Raw genomic sequence first — 21,143 nt, 5'->3', positions numbered from 1 at the left:
TTATTTTTATTATGTGGCTTTAAAATGCAATATGACTGCAAGTGAAATAAATACCCTGTTGGGATGTTTGGGTCAGCACTATGTGTGAGCAGACAGCCTGGCTCCTGTTCTGCACAAAGTGAAGCTGAGTAATGTCGGAGGGGACAAAGTGCAGCCTTGAGCAGGGATGCTGGCAGCCATGGGAAACACCCCAGAAGGCAGGTAAATTCACTGTCCCTGTGCCAAAGCACTACATGACTGTCATTTATTTGGGCAGCTAACACAAAAGGCAGCAAAGTTACACCGAGGTAAGGAAGCAACACCCAAACTGTTTGTGTAAGATTTGTGGCCCGGCTTGCTTTGGGACTGTGCTTAGTTCTAATGGCTGCACCCCCTGGAGTTAACTTTATTGCTCATGCAAACATAACTTATTGTCAGAAGGAAAATAAGTGCTGTGCAGGAAGGAGATGAAAGCAGCTGAGACTCTAAAATAGACATTTAAAACCTTGTAACCCTTAAATGTTTGCTGGGCAGCGGTTCCAGCTGGATTCAAGCTCATATTTCTGCTACAGAACGCTTGCAATTCCTTGTGTATTTTGTGAAACTGATGGCTTGCACACTGCTCACGAAAGTGTTTCCCACAGGACATATGTTGTATCTATGAGCTGGAGTCTGCAGTGACTTCTAACCCATGCCCAGTACTGGTCTTTACTTCACATGGGCTGTGGGTTCCATGCTGGCTGCATATCATCCTCTCCATCATTCCTGGTTTTGGGGGTCAGATGAGGTCTGGAGCTGGCACAGGGATGACTTCCATGTGAGGACATGTACCCAAAGTGGCTTTGTTCCCTTTCCACAGCTCTGCAGAATATCAGTTTGCCAAATCTGTCAACTGCTTATTTACACACCTATTTTAAGGGGAGTATGCTCTAAAACAGCTTTATTTGCTTCCTGACTTCAAAGAATTCAATTGTTTGGTGGTTTTTTTAAATAATTAGTTAAGTACTTTTTCTCATTTGTTCAACTTGATTTGTGCTTTACAAGGGATATGATAAGGAGCCAAGTGCAGCATTGAACACGTTTGTGAAGCTGGCTGTTCATTCTCCAGAATCTGTGCAATATTTACCAGGACTATTTGTGATTAGTATACATGGATCTATTCCTCGTGCCAATTCTTCCCTTGTGCCAAAACAAGAGACACAATTTTTCCATTATCTGCATCATCTCCTTGTTTTCCTAATGCTGTTAAAATTTCCAAGAATAGGGTATCACTGAACAGAATCAGGGGTGTGTCATTCACCAGGTACAAGGTGAATACACAGGAAGTTAAAACTGACCAGTGGTTTCCAGACCTGTCGATGCTCCAGGCTATCCTAGAATGTCCTTTGCTGAAATGGGCCCTGAGGGGTCATGGAGTCCAGCCCCTGGCCCTGCACAGGCACCCCAACAATCACACCCTGTGCATGCCTCCCTGGCAGCACTGTCCAAATGCTCCTGGAGCTCTGGCAGCCTCGGGCCGTGCCCATTCCCCTGGGGAACCTGGGCAGTGTCCAACCGCTCTGGGGGAAGATGATTTCATCCAAGTCAATTCTGTTCCCATTTCACGGTTTGGCTTAACTGGTTGGGAATAAAGAGCTGAGAATTTGCAGCACAGCGTCTGCTTTTGTGTTTGGAGTCAGAGAACTTTTTTCTTCATCTCATTCTAACCAACCAAAAGTAATCATACCAATAATCATACTCTGACTATATAAATAAGATCGGCAAAAAACACATTTTGTACGCAAAGCAACTCTAGAAATTATTAGCACACACACAAAAAGCCTTCATAACTTTGAGTAAACGAACATCTTGGTTTTCAGAGCTGATTACACTCCCCCTAAAATCACCAGCAAATTGCTGCTGGCTCCCAGGCGCAGAGGAGCAGCCGCCCATCGCTCCCGGCGGAGCTCTGCCGGCTGTCACAGCCGGAGTCGCTCCCTGTTTACTTTCGCTTCTCCAAGTTGCCCGTGACCTCTGCTTATCCCGGCAAGGAGAATTGCGCTGCGGGCGCCCCGCGTGGGCCGTGTGCCGGGCACGGCACATACCCACCCTGAAACCGATGAATGATGCTCTACAGAAGCTGTAAGTGCACATTTGTAACGAGGAATTTGGGCAAAACAGCGGCCTCGAGGTGCGAATCTGTGGGAACGGGAATTCGGAGCCAGAGGGGCAGTGAGTCTGACGGGAGTGGCCAGCCCGTCACTGCCTTCACATTTTCCCCCTTCTTAGAGCTTGTTTTTGTAAATTATTGACTGAAACTTCCTGAAGGCGGCCTAGTGCGCAATCTGAGCTTTTAAGAAATACTTTATTGTATTTTCTTAAGCACAAAGAAAGACTGTTAGAGGAGCTGCTTGCGGTATCTGGATTCAATTTGTTGCTAAAGAGATTCAGTCCTCTGGCGGTGGGAAAATAAGAAAGCGTATTGTGATTCAACAGTTAACAGATACAACAAAACACTACATGATGAGGTTGCCAGGACAAGGGTGATATTTAGTAAGTCAAATAATTCACTCAAATAAACAAATCGGTCGGTTTAGCGGGGGAAACAGTACTGGCTTTTGAGATTAGCTAAGCAGGAAATCAATCTGCTGGGAAATACAACGTTGTTGCGCAGGTCACTTCGCGTAGCCACTAAATTCGGAAACTCTAAAATGAGAACTTGGAAAGAAAGGCACTGGGCTCTGTCGGGAAGCGAGGGTTCGCAGCGTGCCGCTGCCCCGGAGCGGTGTGAGGTGCGCGTTTCTCGCCTCGCTGCTCGCGTCCCTCGCCGCGACCGCGGCCGATATGCGGCTGCCCCGCCTGGCTGCGCGCTGTGGCTGCCCCAGGATGCGGCTGCCACCGTGGGAGGGCGTTCGGGGCAGCCCCTGCCCGGTCCTTCCCTCCCGGGAGCGCGGGCACGGCCGCGGCCTCTACTGTGGCCGTGTGGCTCCGCCAGGATCTGTTTGTGTAAGGCGAAGCTGACAGCGATCCTGCTGCAGAGGTCATGCGTGCCACCGGCATGAGGAGGAGATATGTTTAACCTCTGCTTTGTGTGTATTTATCTGAGTCTGCAGGACAAAAATATCTCCAGGCAGTGTGGCACTGTGGATTGATTTTCACTTCCACTTCACCCACTGTGCTTGGAATCACTGTGTGCTGAAAAACATTTAGATTTTTATTAGAGATTTCAGTCCATGTCACACTAAGATGACCAGGTTTTCTGTTTAGTGGTTTAGATTCCAGTAGTTTAAAAAGTTCTAAAAGCTTTTAAATTTAAAATTTCTAAAATTTCTAAAAGGTTCCAGGGAAACTTTTTAACAGAGCACAAAACGCAATGAATTCACAGAGGCATAAAGAGGTTATAAAAACAAATCCTCAGCATGGCATTCTCCCACTGCTTCTTAGTATTAGGCAACCCCTCTTGCTATAATGTTTTAATATACATGTGGAAGTGAATCATAGAATACAAGAATGGTTTGGGTTGGAAGGAACCTTAAAGATTATCTTGTTCTAAACCCCTGCCTTGAACAGGGTCACTTTCCACTGCTCCAGGTAGCTCAGCCCCATACAAAATAGTCCTTAAAATATATGACAAAAGGAATTACAAAATTCCAAGTTCCTTTTCACAAGGTTTCTGTTTCTTTACTAAAATACTTTGCAAAAATCACACCAGTACAGGCATGATCAAGGTTTCCATGTGCAGTAGTAACCATTTAAAAATTTATTTTCATGCTGTTAGGAAGATCTGGATTCCGAGAGGATAAATACAATAAACTCAGGATGTTTATACTCGAGCTTCTCAAGGATATGCACCATGAATGTCACAGCATTTGACAGTGCTTCAATCTTCTGCAGCATTTATCCCTAGCAAGACATATTCTCTTCCACTCTTTGCTAGGTAATTAATTGTTGATGAAATTTAGTGCATTTTAAATAAAATTTAGTGAAATTTAGTGAAATGGCAGAGATTTGCTTGTACTTTTTCCCTCACGAAGTTAAATATCCAAATTAATTAGGTGCTTCACTGAAACCTTTTCTGTGAGAGAAGCTGTCCCTGCTCCTTGGGCTTGAGTCACTCCCTGCCCAATGTACCTTACGTGTCCAGCTGCACTTAAACGCGTGTTGTGCTGCAGCGAGAGGAAAATATAAATTCTACATGGATGTTGTGAAGATGTAGACATGGTATTTTGGACAGTGTAATTACTTCTGGAAAAAGAAATCACGCCTTTACTAATCATGCATTAATTATTTAAAACTCATGGCCGTGCAAGTGTAAATTCATGCTTCTGCACGGGACGGCCTGGGGAGCACAGACATTTGAAGAACTGCTTTACCTGGAAGGAAGCTCAAAGCGATGGGAGCCGCGCAGCGGGCTCAGGAGGGCTCGGGGGCCTGCCCCGGCTCCCCCCGCCCCGGTACCGCCCCCGTACCGCCCCGGAACCGCCCCGGCTGCCCGAGGCCCTGCGCTCCGTCCCCCGGCAGCTTCGGGAGGCGGTGCCAGGCCCGGCCGCCCCGCCCGCGGCCCGGCTCGGCAGGAAGGCCGAAGGCCGCAGCCCGCGGGCCGGGCGGGGCCGGGAATGCCATGGCCGGTGAGTGCGGGACGGGCAAGGGCCGGGGACCCGCGGCGGCTCGGTGACACGCCGCACTGCCGGGCGCGGGCCCGCGGTGTCTCCGCGGCCCGGCCTGCATCGGGGGGAGCGCCGCGGCGCCCCGCACGGCCGGGCCGGGCGCTGGCACAGCGCGGCGGGGCTGGGCCGGGCCGGGCGCGGGGCTGGGGGCAGCGGCGGCGTGCGGAGCCCCAGCCTGGTGCTTCCGGGTAGCCGGGCAGTGCCGCGTTTCACATCCTGACACCCTGGTTGCGTGCTGTGTGGCAGCGAAATCTGCTGTTTGCCCCTAGCCTCCACCAGCTCGCTGGAATTGTGCCTTTACACAGGGAGCACACAGGTTATCCTGGTGACACGGGGGCCCGGTTGTTTTAGCCATCGTATGGAGCTTGGGAGACTGGGACTGTGTGTAACCTAACGTCACACTCTAGTATAAAATGCTTTTTAATATTTGCTCACTGAAGTTTTGCTACGTTTTCCTCTTCTCTTTTAAAAAAATATTTCAAGTAAAAATTTACTGAAGTCTACAATTCCCTGACAGGTGGGTATAGCCAGGTGGGTGGCAGTCTCCTCCCAAGCACCAAGGGACAAGATGGGAGCTAACGACCTCCTGTTGCACCAGGGGAGGTTTAGGTTGGATATTAAGGAAAATTTGTTCATCGAAAGGGTTGCCCAGGGCAGTGGTGAGTCACCATCCCTGGAAATGTTAAAAAAATGTGTGGATGTGGCACTCCAGGACATGGTTTAGTGCTGAACATGGTGATGGATTGAACATGGAATGATGGTTGGACTCAGTAGTCTTAAGGTTCTTTTCCAGCCTAAACGATTCTGTGATTCTCTTGGCTTGCTGTCAAAGACCCTTGACTTCTGATAGCTTACCAGTAGCACATGGCAGTGGATGAGAGTACCAGGGGAGGGCAGCATCTTCTTTTTCGGCTCTCTGTCATCCTCCCAGCCCAGAAGAGCAGACCAGTTGCTCTTCAGAGGTGCATTTGGTAACCAGTGCCATCTGATCATCTCATAACATTTTTCTGCATCCAGTCTCCTCCTTAAATCCTTGGCACCACTTTCTTGGGCTCTTGAAAGGGAAAAGCCAAAACTAAATTAATGTTAAGGTAACATTTTGTTGAGAGGGACTTTTTCCTCTTTTTCCTGAGATGCTTCTGAAAGGAGTTGTCATGGACATGTGTGAATGGTTTGATCATCAGATCCAAGCCTTCCAGCTTTTGGTTGCCAGCTTTCCTGTATAATGTTTATGAAAATCATAATGTTTATGAAAATCATCCACGAGTTTTGCAGGAAGTAGCAGCTCGTGTTTGCACTGCACAGCAGACAGCACTAAGGTTTCTGGAACCTTAGTTTGCCAGTTCTGTGTTTTACAGAGAATGTCAAAGAGCTGCATTGGGTTTTGTGTCTGTTGTATTTAAACTTATCTCCTTAATGATCCTGGTTTTTTTTGCTTGATAAAATTTAGAAGGCTTTTAAGGGGCAAACAAACCAAAGATGAAGCCATAATAAAGATATAGTGGTGTGAGAGACAGCATCCAGAGTCCTTATGTAAATATTAGTGAAATTATTGATTGAGAATGTGTACCTGCCTGACTAAAGGTGGTTGGCAGCATTTGTGCTCCCAGGGCCCAGGTGTGGATGAGAATGCTTGCATGTTGCAGTGTGGCAAGGAAGGGCTGATCTCAGCCTACAAATTTGAAATACAGCTGTATTTATTAATTTACTGTGAGAAATATGAAGTGGTAGTGCAGGTCCTAAGGGCCCTGTGGCTTTATCCAGAAGGACAGTGAAGGCAGATCACGGAGAAATGTGTGCGGGGGATTGCTTGACAAACAAAATCCTGTTTGATGTTTCTTGTACAGAAAGCAGCATGAGGTTTTTTATGCTAAGAATAGTTAAGCAGGAAAAATTACAAAGGGATTTTTGCAACCAATATAACCCAAAAGTTCTGTTTTGTGTTGTGCCAGTGGTTAGTGGCAGCAGTGAGGGCTCACACACCTCACCACAGGCATATGGTACAGGAGTGCAAGAGTTTGTCCAACATCCGACAGCGTCTGGCGTGTCCCTGCCTAGGTTAGGAATCGTGCCTGACAAACTCCCTGCAAACACTCTGCTGTCGAATCAGGAAGAACTTAAGAAAGGGTGTCCTTGATGTTTTTTCTGCAGGTGCTCTAGCAAACAGCCTGGCACCTTATGGTCATGTATGATAAGTTTTTTTTGAGCCTTGTTATTCCCAAGAGCAGAATCAGAGCATTCCATTGGATGGAAGAAGTATCTTGCAGGTACCATAAATGTCATAATCTGACTTCTTAAGTGACAGAGAATTTATCTTTAGTGATTTATTAACTCTACAGCTGTATTTGATTAAATATCCATCAGAGCTTGACTTCTAAATTATTTAGGGCCTTCTCCCTTTGTAAAGAGAGAGGCAGTTGGAGTAACCAGCCGGAAGTTTGGATATGTGTAATTTCAAGTGTATGGGTCTTTGAAAGCACACGGCAATGTTGTGTTTCCCTAACAGACAGCTTTTTAATATTAGGTGGTGGTGGTGATAATTTTATTTTAGCTATTTAATCACTGGTAGGAAAATGAAATTTATGGAATCTATTAATTAACTGCTGTGGTTTGTTCTGTGTTATTTTATCTCTAGATCAGTCATATTGTCATCGGCTGCAGCATGACATGTATTTCCTTACAAGCACTAGCCGGCTGAATGAACAAGTGGTTGATAAAATTGTTCTGCAGCTTAACAGAGTGTATCCCCAAATTCTTAACAATGAAGAAGCAGAAAAGGTAATTCGAGGAGTTTTGCTTTATCTCTGACTATTGTATTGCTTTTGTGGTTCATTAGCCCAGCTGCCCTCTCCCCGACACAGCTCTTGGTGCCCCATGCAGTCAGTCAGTCTGCCTCACCTCCTGCTTGCTGACCAGTTGTATCTGGCATCTTCTGTAAGAGGAGCAGTTACAGGGCTGGCATGTTCTGTATGCCAAGTGGTCATGGGAGAGAACACTCTTCAGCAGCAGTTTTGTGCCACGGTCTCTGCCATGATCAGGAGCACGCAATTGTGCAGCCAGCGGTGGCAGGAGGGCGCCCATCCTGTGACCACATGCCTGGTGTGCCTGTCTCCTCACGAGGTGATGTGGAGTGGCACACCAGGTGATCTGTGCAGCATCCATCTCTGCCCACAAAATCATCTAGATTAACTCAATCAGTTTTGGTAACCAATTAATAATTTTAAGTATTGATAGATAAGTGGAGGGGTGTTAGTCCCACTATTAAGTGTGGAGCTGTAGGAAGTGGATGGAGTTAATAACATCTTGCAGTGGTGCCAGCATGTATGGAGGTGCCACCCTCCCTGACATGAAGCTTTCAAAAATGGGTAGCTGTCCTGGGTTGGTGTTGTGTCTGCTCCTCTCCCGCCCTCACACCTCTCTGTCTGCATGGAGCTGCCGCTGGTGCCCTTTCCCCCCCCCGGGGGGGTGGTGCCCCGGGGCTGTGCTGCTTGGCTTGCCCAGCTGCAGCTGCTGCTGCTTGCTGCCCGCTGCTTCTGCCCCCGCGGCTGCTGCTGCCCTGTTGCTGCTGCTGCTGCTGCCCCAGCTGCTGCCTTCCCCTTCCCCTTCCCCTTCCCCTTCTCTCCCTCAGCTCGAAGATCTGTACCGGCTCCGGACGGGACCTGAGCACCAGAGACTGCCTCCGGAGCCTGCCCAAGAAGCTTCTCGCCCTTCCACTTTTCCCCCCGAGTAAAATTCTTTCCGAGCCCAGTGTAGGGGGGAGGAATTGTAAGGGGGGCTTATTCTCTGGGGGGCTCCTTTGGAGGCTTTCCCCAGTTTTGTCCTAAACTTGGACATCTAATTTGGTGGCCCGTACGGGGAAACCAGAGAAAGTGGAAAAACCTATTTATTACCAAACACAAGAAAAACACTTCCCAGCAACAGGAAAGTACAATCCCAGATGACAAAAGAAATGTTTTCACCGAAGTGAGAGACGGTCGCTGCTGGGAAGGGCGAGAAGCTTCTTGGGCAGGCTCCGGAGGCAGTCTCTGGTGCTCAGGTCCCGTCCGGAGCCGGTACAGATCTTCGAACTGAAGGAGAGAAGGGGAAGGGGAAGGCAGCAGCCGGGGCAGCAGCAGCAGCAGCAGCAACAGGGCAGCAGCAGCTGCGGGGACAGAAGCAGCGGGCAGAAGCAGCGGGCAGCAAGCAGCAGCAGCCGGGCAGCAGCAGCAAGCCAAGCAGCACAGCCCCGGGGCACCACCCCCCCGGGGGGGGGGAAAGGGCACCGGCGGCAGCTCCATGCAGACAGAGAGGTGTGGGGGCGGGAGAGGAGCAGACACAACACCAACCCAGGACAGTAGCTCTTTCCAGGGAGAAAAGGCTTCTGGTCTTTGTGTGGAGACAAAATTAAAGTCAGCTAAGAACTTCCACAATCCTGCTTATAATAATTTGTACTTGCCCTCTGCTGGCTTCATGTCTACACAGGGTTTTGGTGTGTCAGTATTTTAACATCAGGAAAAATAGGTCCAATTCTGCCCTAATCAAACTCCATGAGGACAATTAGTGCTTTGTGGTGTATAGCAGAGCTAGATCATTTACTGATCCAGTCTTGCCACTTCCCTCAGGAGCTTCAAAATAAATCTATAAAGAATTGAAACATGATTTATGACTTCTGCACTTAGGCGGAAGGGAACAGATTTTTTATGGGCCCAGGCTAGTTTGTATCAACTCTGTTGAGTGTTTAGGAAGTTTATAATCTCAGCTGTATCTGGTAGACCCAGTGGGAATTTTGTCAGAATAAGGAATGTTGTGTAAGATCTGTGGCATTCCTGTCCCCCTCGAGCAGTAATTGTTCCTAACTCAGTTCCTAACTCAGTATCCTCCAAAGGTTATCCACTGTGCTGCTATGAAATATGATGCTTTACTGAGAATGACTTTGGATTTTTTCCAAATAAATTGAAAGAAGTTTGATGTGTAAGACTAGGGATGCATTTTCCTTCTCTTTGTAAGGTCTCCTAATACTCATTACGTTTAGCACTGCAGAAAAATGTATTTTCCTCTGCAGCTGTTTGCCAACCTGAGTAATGGGAGTTTGTGCCTATTGAAGTGGATAAACAGCAGTTAATTGTGCTAGAAACAATAAAAAACAATGAAATATGAAATCTTGGGATGATGAACACTCCAGTATTGGGACTAGGATAAACAGTATAAAGTGCCTTTTCGGGGATCATCTAGGCAGCTAAGGGCAAACTTGAAAGCATCAGCCTTTATTTCAAATTATAAGATTTTCTGAAATATTCTATCTGCAATTGTTAGAATTAAACTGTAGAATAGCAAGTACCGTGTCAGCTTGAATACGAGGAGGACATCAAATGCAGAGTGTCTTTCACTTGATCAGGACAGAAGAAAGCAGGAGAGGCAGAGGCAATATGCTCTCCATCAGACAGTGCTGATCACATGGAGCTCAGTGCTGTGCAGTGCACCTATGTCCTTTGTAGTTTGCCCTTTTTGGCCCATTCTTTTAGTAAATATCAAAGAAGCTTCATAACTTTCTTCCCTGGCATAGTGATGTAAAAATGGTTTTTTAATCTCTCTTCTGTTTTAATCTCTTTTCTGATGAGTGCTTTTCTCTTACAGTTCAGGAACCCAAAGGCTTCACTCCATACCAGACTCTCAGATCTGTTAAAACACCTCCAAAAGAAAGGAGAAAGACACTGTCAGGAGTTTTACAGGGCTCTGCAGATCAATGCTGAACAGCTGTTTAATGACCTGCCAAGCAGGAAAATCTTGAGTAAGTTGACTTGTAAGTTGATTGAGTCGTGAATTTCCTCACCAGTGTATTACAAAACCTCATTTCAAATGCAGTGTAGGTCATTTAAACAACCTAAACAGGTTATGAATAATATAAATAAACAAGTTACTTAAATAATTTTTGAGGTATACCATAATTCCTTCTGACTTGAGTTTCCAAAAGCTGTAAGGGGATTTTATAATGTAAAATGATAATTACCTTCATTGCTTCTTTCATTTTGAAAGAAGCAATTTGTGTCTACCCAGCACATACTTCTGGAAGACCATTTTCTTGCCTGCACAGGGAGGCTGCAGAGTTACCCCACATCCCTACCTGAACACTTTTGAACTGGGGAAGTCTAGGTCCATCCTCTGTCAGAATCTCAGATAAGCCACAATCCAATTGACTGAGCCTCACAGCAGCTTGAAGGCAGTGCTTTGTTCTCATGTTCACCTTGCAGAAGTTGTGCACTTTGGGGAACAGGCTCTTCAATCAAATTATCTTGGAGCTATCATTTTTACTTGGATAGAGCTCAAGAAACAGGTGTTTCTGCCAGGCTGACTAGCAGTTAGCAGCCAGCCTTTTTAAATTAAGAACAGTTTGAGAAGTCTTGGTGTAGTCACTAAGAATAAAATTTCAAGACTGTTTTGATGTTTAGGAGTTGAAGCTTTTTTAATGTTCAATAGCATGTTGGACAAGCCATTTTTGAAAATGTATCTTTACGAGGAGACGTGGATAGGGTCTGTGGGATGTTTTCACTCTCAGCTGTAGCAGAAATGTTCTCATCGTTCTACATGATTTACGTAGTGACTCTGAGCTTTCCTCAGGTAGCCATGAGTAGTCAGGGTTAGGGTTTCTCATGTTCAGGCTCTGCATAGCAAATACCTGTGCTAGAAGTGTTTAATGTTAAACATACAGCTCCTTATGGCACCTGGAAACTGTTTACTGCTGCTGCAAACTGCTGACTTCAGTAACCATCAAAAGTCATTAAATTCTCTGTTATCTCAGTATACTCTTTTATGTTACCATCCTCAGAAGGATGAGGATAATGTAAAGAACTGAGTTAAAACATTACTGTGTGCCGAGGTTTGGCAGTTTCTTTCTGTTAACCTAAGAAATAAATATTGAGATGATTGTCTTAATATGTTTGCTGCTTCTTAGAGTTCTTAGAGTTCTTCTTAGAGTAATTAAAACAAATGTCTGCATTCTGGGTTGAATGATCAAGAAACATCTGTGCAGTTTTTTAAGCTGAAGCTGCAAATACTTTTATGCTTCAGGAAAAGCTCCTTTATCAATATGAGGAGTAACTTCTCATTAAGTGAGCTTGGACATTTTCAATATTAAAGGCATTATCCTTCAGACCTCCAACACGCACAATTTGTTACTTGAATGTTACTCCTTGGAAGTGTTCAAGGCCAACATCTGTGGGGTCTTGAGCACCCTGGTCAGTGGAGGGTGTCCCTGCCCTTGGCAGGAGGTTGGAACTGGATAGTGGTCTTCAGGGTCCCTTCCAAACTCAGATCATGCAATCATTCTATAATGCTCTTAGCAGTAGTTGTTAAATTTGGCACAAAGCATTTACAGAATTGCCACTGGGATTTGTAAATGTTAAGAAAGAAGAGAATCCCTAACATGGGGATTTTCTTCTAAATGCAGGCTGAGCTGAAACAAGCTGCATTACAAACAGGTGGAGAAATTACTGATGAGAACATGGATGAACCATGGCTAAGACAGAGTTCTGCAGTAGATTACATGCAGCTATACATAGGACAGATTTTTTTCAACAGAGGAAATCCTTTCAAATATTTATTTTTCATTTTTAAGACAGCTTTAAAGTTTATGCTAGAACAAAATTTCTTTGCTTGAAGTGTAAATTGCCAGTGAAGTGGTAATGTATGAACATTCCCACTAGAGGGTGTGTGAGGCGCACGATGTGGGCAGCCTCGGAGCTGTTGAAGCAAACGGGATTCTCCAAGGGCCATTGAAAAGATCAAAAAATGTTTTTATTTCTCTCCATGCTGACATGGACAAAAGGATAAAGGCTCGGCTCAGCCCCACGCAGCTATAGAAGTGGCAGAGATTTGTCTGTGCTGTCCTAGCTGGAATTCCTAGGGAGGACATCAGCCCTCAAAGGGGCAGGCTGGGTGGGGCTGCTAGGGGCTCACAGAGGCTTTGCAGCAATCCTTGTTGTTCCAGTGATTCTCAGGCTTCACAGGGCTCCAGAGGCTTCTGTGCTGCTCCAGGGCCATGGCCTGTTTCCCCATGGGGAGGTATATCCTTAGCAGGGGGAGATGGATGTTCCCCTGTCATTGCCTGGGTGGACAGAGCAGTTTTTGAGGCACCTCTCGTAGATCCTGGTGTCATGTAAAAGAAGGAGAGCAGTTGAAATTCTTCCCTATTGACAGCCAGATTCAGAGCTCTTACTTTTTTTCCTTTCCATTTTTAATCCTCCTAACCATTTGACAGTTGGACTTAGTGATCATCGAGGTGTTTTCCAGCCTTTATGATTCTGTGATTCTATGACTACAAAAAAGTGTGGCTAAAACAGTGTTGCAATTGGTGATGTGTTACGGAAAGTCACTTGTCTGCCATGCCTGGTGACAGCTGTGCATGCCCCTTCTGCAGACAGTGTGATCTCCACATCTGTGTGGCAAAGGCAGATCTGAAAGGGTCTTTCTGCCCAGACTGGAAACTACTGAACACCTTGTACTAAGGCAAACTTCCTTTTCTACTAGAATTTGCAGAAGGATAGAGCCAAAATTACTTATACCAAATGTTAGCATGAAGAGCCTACAGAGTTTTAAAGAAGCTGGGCATGTCTTCAGCTGAGACCTACATTTAGTAAATAATCTGCAATAAATTTTTTCTATGTGCTTTATCTGCTAAGTATGTCAATGCCCAGAGATTTGCTCAAGAGCAAAGAATGGTGATACATTAAATGATAGAGGTGTTTTCAGATTAGTGCATCTGTTAACAAAGAGGTTGTATGTATTACCATGAAAATTGCTGGTATTGTGAAGGATTATCTCCTGCTTTTCTAACTTGGGAAACAAGTGTGATGTTATTTATGTAGTCAGTGCTTAAGCACTTAAGATCAGAGATGGGGCTGCAGCTATTTGTAGTTGCATTCAGATGACTCTCTGCCTGTGTCTTTTGGTCAGTCCAGCTTTAACTCTAGCAATGGTTTACCATTGGAGGGGTTAATACTTTATGTCAATATTGGTTATTTTTCTGAAATGTGTTGTTTTGTACCATTTTGCATGTGCTGATTATGTTTGTTTGTTTGCTTGCTTGAGCTGAGTACTAACTTTTCATGTGTTGCTTTTATTTCTAGAAATCCCAGATCCCACAGAGATAGACACTGAGAAGGAGCAGTATATGCTAAATGACAGGGGTAAATAAATCATGCAGTGTCACCAGATGGAATGGCTTTGCAGATTATGATGCAATTTATTATATCATGTAATTTGCATTTCATATAACAAGTACTTTGGATTATGATGTCTTTACTGTCACAAATTAAGTAGAATTAATGGAGGAAAAGATACTGAGCTACTGTCGAGGAAACCAGTGCCAGGAAAGTGAAGAGATTGTTGAGTTTAATCAATATTTGCAATGGTATTACTTACACAGCTAAACTCTTAATTTCCTCTGATTTTTTTAATGCCTGAACAGTAAGGTCTATTTGTTTTGCATAAGGCCATCAATAAATTTTGATCTGACTTTCAAATTTTTTCAATTTTTTTAAGCTCTCAATTTAACTGCAAATCATTTGAAGGCAATGACAGAAAGGAAGGAAAAGCTTAAATATATTTTCCTTAGGAAAAAAATTTAATTATTTTCAGCTTCCTTTGTTAAATGCTAGATTACAGAGTCAAGTATTTTTTTCATGGTAGGATATTGTGGAAAGGAAGATCTGAAATAAAGATGAAGAGTTCTCTCAATTTGTAATGAACTATTTTATCATTTAAGTTCAGTATTTTATTTATTAGATATAGTAATGAGAGATCCAAAACACCTTCTATGAATTACGCCTTTTTTTGCTGTCCTGAGAGCAAACTGAAATAAGTAGCAGAAACACCATTTAACTCAATGTGTATTTTTGTCTGTAGTAGTGGTGTTTCTCTGAATATTGAACTAAATTGCTGTTCAGATTTTCCACATTGCTGCTGCTGTCTGCAGTATAACAGTACAGGATTAACAGAAATAGTGCTTGGAAATAAGAAAATTAAGTAATATTTTATTTTATTTTTACTTACTACTTTTTTTTTTCCCCTGAGCTGGAGACTAGAGATTGTTTGGCCACTAGGCACCTGCTTGGGAGGTTACATGCCAAAGAGCAACCAAATCCTTGCCCCTTTGCTCTTTCTCCAGTGTCCACACAGTCAGCTCCAGGAGTTTGTTGAGGCAGTACGCTTGTCCTTAAATTGATAGGTGTAGCTTAATTGTATCTACAAATAGAGGTGTAGTTTAATTGCATCTCTGTTTCTACTGAGATAGTAACTACAAATAGAGTATTAGATAATAAAGAAGGAGGTATAAATCTTTATGCTGTTTTGTCAGTGGATAAGTATGAATTAGAAATGCTTCATTGAACATCAGTACTGACCATCATCATTAAACTGTGTGCAATTCCAGGCAGTTTCCAGGAGATTTAGCTTGAAAACTTTTGTTTAAATACCATAGGCTGTAGATAGATGAGCAGAGTGGAACAGGGAATGGTGGCAAAGCAACTGTAGTAAAAATTAATTGCAGTCTAGTAAGTGTGCTTCACAATACATTAGCTACAGAACATACAGAATTGTGAATAAGTTAGCTTCATTTAAATATACTTAGTTATGCATATTGATAAGAATTGGTGATTTATGAACTGAGCTAAACTTCTGCTGCCTTGCTTTGTCTCAGAGTGTTTCTTTGCCATTTTCTGTAGGCCCGGTGTTTTTCCTGGCGTGTTTCAGCATGGCTGCTGGACTGGCCCTGTTCTGGTACTGCTGTAACTCAGGTGAGCTGCTCAGGGCCTTCTGGCTGCCTTGCCTCAGCAGGGATGGAATGAGCTGGGCTCCTTATCTGACAGGGCTCCCTAACAGGGTGGGTCAAGGTGTCATCATTCATTAATGAGCTCCGGATACAAATTGCACAGCAGACATGCTGTGGTATAAATAATAGATATTTTGCCTACAGAGGATGCCACAAATAGGGGCTCTATTTAAAGACAGTAGTCATTTTAGCTCCCTATAGCAATGGGTCATGATTCCCAGCAGTCATGAGACAGACCCAAAACCTTCTGGGTCCCACACCCCTTGGGAGCTTGGTGGAAGCCTGGCCAATGCCAGGGCTGGGGCATGCTAGTTGGATTTGTTGAGTCCCAGTAGCTACAGCTGTCCCTGTGCTGGTGGCTCTGGGTATTGGCTCTACTTGCCCCCTGACGGTCACCTGCTCCACACCATCCAGTGCTGTGCTCAGGTGGGAAGTTGCCTTTCCCTAACTGACCGATCTCCTCTTCCTGTCTGAACTTGCAGCAGGGAATCTGAATAGATTCCTTGTTCACATATCTTGACAATTGATTTCTACAAATTGAAGAAAATGGGCTTTCCTCTAGAGTTATTTTCAGTTGGTTTTTATTTTTTGCAGATGCTGCTTCCTAGATAAAATGAAATTTAACTGCATTCACTTTCTCTTTTTCCTCTCATCCTTCTGTTGTAGAAACACAGGTCATAGGAAGAGCCAGAAGAATCTTGGGCTTTTCTCCTATTATCATAGGAAGACACGTTAGAAATATTTGTATGTTATATTTGGAAGACATGTCAAGAAATTAAGGAAAAGCTGTCTCTTTGCTTGTCTGTACAGTACACTGGCCAAAGGAAGCCAATGGTGCATAAAAATGTCCTGTACTCATACCAAAGATTTTATTAACTAGCTTCATCAATAATTGCCTTGCCTCCAGATGTATTCAGAATTTCAGCTATAAATGTCCTTCTTTATGGGAATGGACCGTTTATTTTTGTAAATGCTTAAAGTATTTATCGTTTGTATAAAGAAATATTTTTATTACAAGCTTTAAAATGATCTCTTAAGTGAGCATGGGTGTGAAGTCATGTTCGTGTACATGTTTTCTATACTGGAATGAAGGATCACAAGTGTTTGAAGAAGTCTGGCCTGTCTTATGTGAGAATTAATTTAGGAAAAGAACTTAAACACATGCACTCAAAGCCTTACTAGGAAATGGATCTCTGTCTCAGAACTATCTGTTTTGTCTAGATCCTTTATAATCACTGCCTGAGCTCAAGTGGGCAGTGGCACCTATGAAAAGTTTATGGGGGCCAGTTCTCTTTTATGTGTGCCTTGTATTCACTGTGTCTTCTGATTCCCTGTTGGTGCCTCATCCCAGCCTGCCTTGTTCCCAGTCATGCTCAGCTGCTGGTCCTGGTTTGCATGCCCTGGAGCTGGTGCAGGCTGGTTCCCAGTCCATGGGGTGTTCCAGGGAGTGGAATGTCTGACCTGAAGCACTTCAGACTACCAAGAAAATGTTCCAGATTAATTTAGCTTTCCCTTTCCCATTGAAGTGAATGGAGGCTCTGCAGTTAGACCTGGACAAATTGGATGGCTGGGCAATCACCAACCCAGTGAAGTTCAACAAGGGAAAGTGCCAGATTGTACACCTGGGATGGGGCAGCCATGGATGTACGGGCAGGCTGTGGAGAGCAGCACTGTGCAAAGGGTCCTGGGAATCATGGTGGATGCAGAGTTGGATATAGTCAGCAGTGCCCTGGCAGCCAGGGGACACATCCCTGTCCTGAGGGGCACCAGGCCCAGCATGGCCAGTCAAGCCAAGGAGGGATTGTTGCACTCTGCTCTGCTCTGGGGTGGCCTCACTTTGAGTACTGAGGCCAGTTCGGGCACCACAATATAAGAAAGATACTAAACTACTAGAGAGCTTCCAAAGGACACTTCCAGGGATGGGGCAGCAACAGCTTCTCTGGGCAACCTGTGTCAGGGCTGGGGGAAGAATTCTTTCCCAGTATAGTACAGGAAAGTTTATTATGGCTAGGGCTGTATTTCTTCCCTTTCTAAGGCTGCTTGAGATGACGATGTCTCTCAGGGAAAAAAATTATCCAGAATGAGCTATGCCAAGGGTTAAAGCTGGAAGGAGAAAGAAAAGGTGAGTCTTGGTTCATCTTAGTGTCAGAGGACCTAACAGCAAAGAATAGAAAGCAATCTGTTCCTTCATTAGTGCCAGTTACTAACTTGAACAGTGAACTTCTGTCTACCTATAAAATTAGCATGTGCTTAGGCTGGGAGACATTCTTTTTCTTGGAATATTTTTCTTTCAGGAGCTTGCTTCTCTGCAAGCACATCTATACAGCACTTATGTAGAGTGATAATTCCATTTTCAGCTCCTGGAGGAAGCACATATGCATCTGCATGGGAGTCAGGTCCTTCTGGGCAAACAGTGTTAGGAATTTGGGAATAAATTGAGCAGGGTCTTGGATGAATCTGTTTAGCTGCAGAATTCCAGTTTCCCTGGCAAGTCAAGAATAGTTTGGCCTTCACTGCTGAAACTGTGCTGGTATTAATGTATAAACGTGCTTCACTCTTTGTGCAGGGAAGTTGTCCTGGCTAGGTTGTAGGTGGTTCTATGCTCCAGGCAGAAGTTGTACAGGAGCTAAGAAGCTACTGGCCTGAGCCATGGAAATGGTTAAGGCTGAGTGACAGGACCATCTGTGTGCAGAGAGCCAGGAAGCAAAGTGATAGATCCTACAAAGAATTTTACAATTCCTTTTAAAACTAGACTGCTATTTAAAGGACTTGGTGATGTGCCTGATGAGCTGGAGTGGGAATGAAGTGATGATTCATTCTGGGATGCACTGGGCTGCTTTACAGCTGCTGGATGAAGTTTGCAGTTAAAAGTGCCTTTGCTGAGGCAAAGTTACTCCTTTTGTTTCTTTCATTTGTCGTTATTTTTCTCATACTGTAATAAATTGAAAACATATTTGGTCAAAATGTGCCATCATGGATGCTTTTCCCTGCCATTTTGTGTGCACAGATGCTATCCATGTTATGCCATGCCTTGGCTGTACTGCCAGAATCAGTTTGCTGCACTTCACAGGGTCTGTGTCCTGTTGTAATTTCTCTGAAAGTACATCTTCTTGAACCTGTAGAAATTAATGTATTTCTTTTTTTAATGAGATGAAGCTAGCAATTGAAATAAAATCTGAGAGAAGAATGCTGCTGTTTTTCTTGTAGTTAATACTCTGCTCTTCCTTGCAGAAGTGCCCCTTGGTTGTTGCTCTCCTGTGGCTGCCGATCAACCCCTCCTGGGCTCTGGCCTCTCATGATTAAATTTTTCCTGGGTATTTGCACCAGGATTTTTAACATTTTCACCTGATTTCAAAATTGCAGTTTTTCTGCTTAGCTTGTTTAGAGACCTGGAGTTAAACAGGACTCATCAGTTCAAAGACTGGGTGTCTTTGGGTTAATCCTTGATTTTGTGTCATTTTAGGAGTTCCAATGGTCACTGCCCATGAAGCCTTGGAAGCGCAGTGGTGCTTGCTGTAAAGGGACTTTGGACATACAGTTCATTTTAAGTGCTACTTTGACCACCCAGAAAGTGACTTAATGTAAGGGAAAGCATGCAGACAGTTTTGTTACTGATCTGTTTCTTTGCACAAGGGGGAACTGCTCGCCTGGGTGCCTCTGTGAGCAGTGTTCATAATCCCACCAAAGGAACTTGTTGCTGTAGCAGGAAAATCATGGGATCATAGAATTGTTAAGGTTGGAAAAGGCCTCTTAAGATAATTGAGGCCAATCTGGCACCACCACCATGTTCACCACTAAACCATGTCCTGAAGGGCCACATCCACATGTTTTTTAAACGCTTCCAGGAATGGTGACTTCACCACTGCCCTGGGCAGCTTCTGCCAGAAGAAATATTTGCTAATATCAAATCTAAATCTCCCCTGCCCTGACACAACTTGAAACTTTAGGTGGAGTCACTAACCCACAGCCATGACTGCATCTGCTGCTGCAAGACACTGGGGATAAGAGGAGCCCCAGAGCTTGGCATTGGATTCTGTTGAACAGGGCAGCTGTGAAGGAGGATTTCTAAAATAACTTAATCAGGAGGAGAGATCTTCTTCATCCTGTGCCCTTCTGTGGACTGACTCCCTGATGAGTGGGAGCTGGACTCCCCTCCTTTCCCACTAGTTTGTGGCCCTCTGGGGAGAGGAGCAGCTGTGTCAGTGGGAGGCTGTGCTTGTGCTGGTGCCTGTGCTGGGCAGTGTGCCCCAACCCTCTGCCTCTGCAGGCGCAGCCTCTTGCCGAGTGCCAGGTGAAGGGACCAAAGAAGAGCATCAGGGGCGTAACCAAGGTTTGGTTAATGACTGAAACAACAGCCTGGTGAAACTACAAAACTATAGGATTCAGGGAGGAGGTAATTTTCTTTCTATGTTCATCTCACCTACCCACTTCATAGGAATGTTATTAGAGTCAAATGGAAAGAAATCAGAGGCAGGAGATGAGACAGGTATGTAGCAACACTGCTCCAGTTAATTCAGTACCATTGCTTTGGCAAAAAAGAGCATTTTGGGTGAATCCTGAGCTGCCCTTTCTATTTTGGAGCACAGGCCACTAAACACTGTGGTCACAATGAAAAGCTTTCTGCCATGGTGCTGTTGATAAATCTTTAATTGTGTCTAGTAAAGTAAAAACCTTTCAGACAGTCTGCTTCATGCACTGGTAACAGGTGAAGTTGGGTGCTAGAGCAGCACTACACTTGATGCCTGCATAAATCACAGGCAAGATGTGTTCTCACAGCACAATTTACAGTAAATCCTCTCTTTCCATAGCAAAATATTTCATCACACTCGGGTGGTTTTTTTCCTTTTTAAGCCCTGGTTTTAGGTTCCTGGGGGGTGTCCCAGTGCTCCAGCCCCATGGGTGCTGTCTGGAGCTGCTCTGTGCCATCTGCCATCTGGAGCTGCCTCGCTCCCCGGCCTGCTGGGGTGGGAAGCGCTGCTGGGTCCTGGGGCTGCTCCCTGCTGGACGCTCTGCAGCAGCAGAAACAGACACAGCTGACATTACTTCTCCTCTGCAGACTCTGGGCTAATTCATTTTAAAAGCTCCTAGTGGAGGTTGGAAAGAGGATGCCTGTTCCTCTTAAATATTCCTGATCCATAATGGTTGCATACAGCTGGATTTTGCTTCACCTGTGCCTCTGGAGTTGGCTCACAGTCAATTTTTCATGGCGACTTTTCTCTGCCCTGGAAGAATGCTGTTCTGCCAGGAGGTAGGGAGATAATTTACATCAGGAACCAAATTCAAAGTACAAGTATAAAAGATAAAATTATAGCAGAAAATAGTAATTGTTATTAATAGTAATAATTTAGATAGCAGTTTTCTATGAAAGAGTTGCAATGATATCTTTCAGGGTATTCCCAGGCCAGGAGCCCTGTGAGATACAAGTGAAACTCATCTTGGTGAGCTCAGAGTCAATAAGAAAACAAGTAGGAAATAAATTCCTCATTCAGAGCTGGATGAGTCTAGGCTGGTCCTGACTCTGGAAAGGTGAACAAGACTGATCATTCCATCACACCCTGTGTCTGCAAGTGAAGAGGATATGCAAATTAAGCAAAATATTAACAGTGACACCAGGTTTGAAGATTGCAGGACCTCTGTGTGATAACTAGGGTCCCTTCAAGATGTTGTGAGGAGTCCTGCCAGTGCAGCTGTCGGATGTGGGGCTTTCAAACCTG

General features: G+C 44.7%; 1 protein-coding gene across 5 annotated transcripts; it reads left to right on the top strand.

Annotated features, from left to right (window-relative positions):
- The first annotated feature begins 1,922 nt into the window (after positions 1–1,922).
- Positions 1,923–18,616, top strand: CARD19 (caspase recruitment domain family member 19). Of its 5 annotated transcripts, none has more exons than XM_056501167.1 (6): positions 1,923–2,100; positions 7,261–7,403; positions 10,239–10,392; positions 13,727–13,786; positions 15,323–15,394; positions 16,096–18,616. In XM_056501167.1, exons 1-6 carry the CDS (start codon positions 2,082–2,084, stop codon positions 16,206–16,208), a joined length of 561 nt encoding a protein of 186 aa, XP_056357142.1. In that variant the 5' UTR covers positions 1,923–2,081; the 3' UTR covers positions 16,209–18,616. The 5 variants fall into 5 exon arrangements, with proteins under 5 accessions (XP_056357142.1, XP_056357145.1, XP_056357144.1 ...); XM_056501169.1 differs by having other exon boundaries at positions 2,061–2,149; XM_056501168.1 differs by lacking the exon at positions 1,923–2,100 and adding an exon at positions 4,463–4,586.
- The last annotated feature ends 2,527 nt before the right edge of the window (positions 18,617–21,143 follow it).

This window comes from Oenanthe melanoleuca, chromosome 12 (genome assembly GCF_029582105.1).
Source record: "Oenanthe melanoleuca isolate GR-GAL-2019-014 chromosome 12, OMel1.0, whole genome shotgun sequence".
Taxonomy (NCBI): domain Eukaryota; kingdom Metazoa; phylum Chordata; class Aves; order Passeriformes; family Muscicapidae; genus Oenanthe; species Oenanthe melanoleuca.
This window is presented reverse-complemented; position numbering and strand designations above follow the sequence as displayed.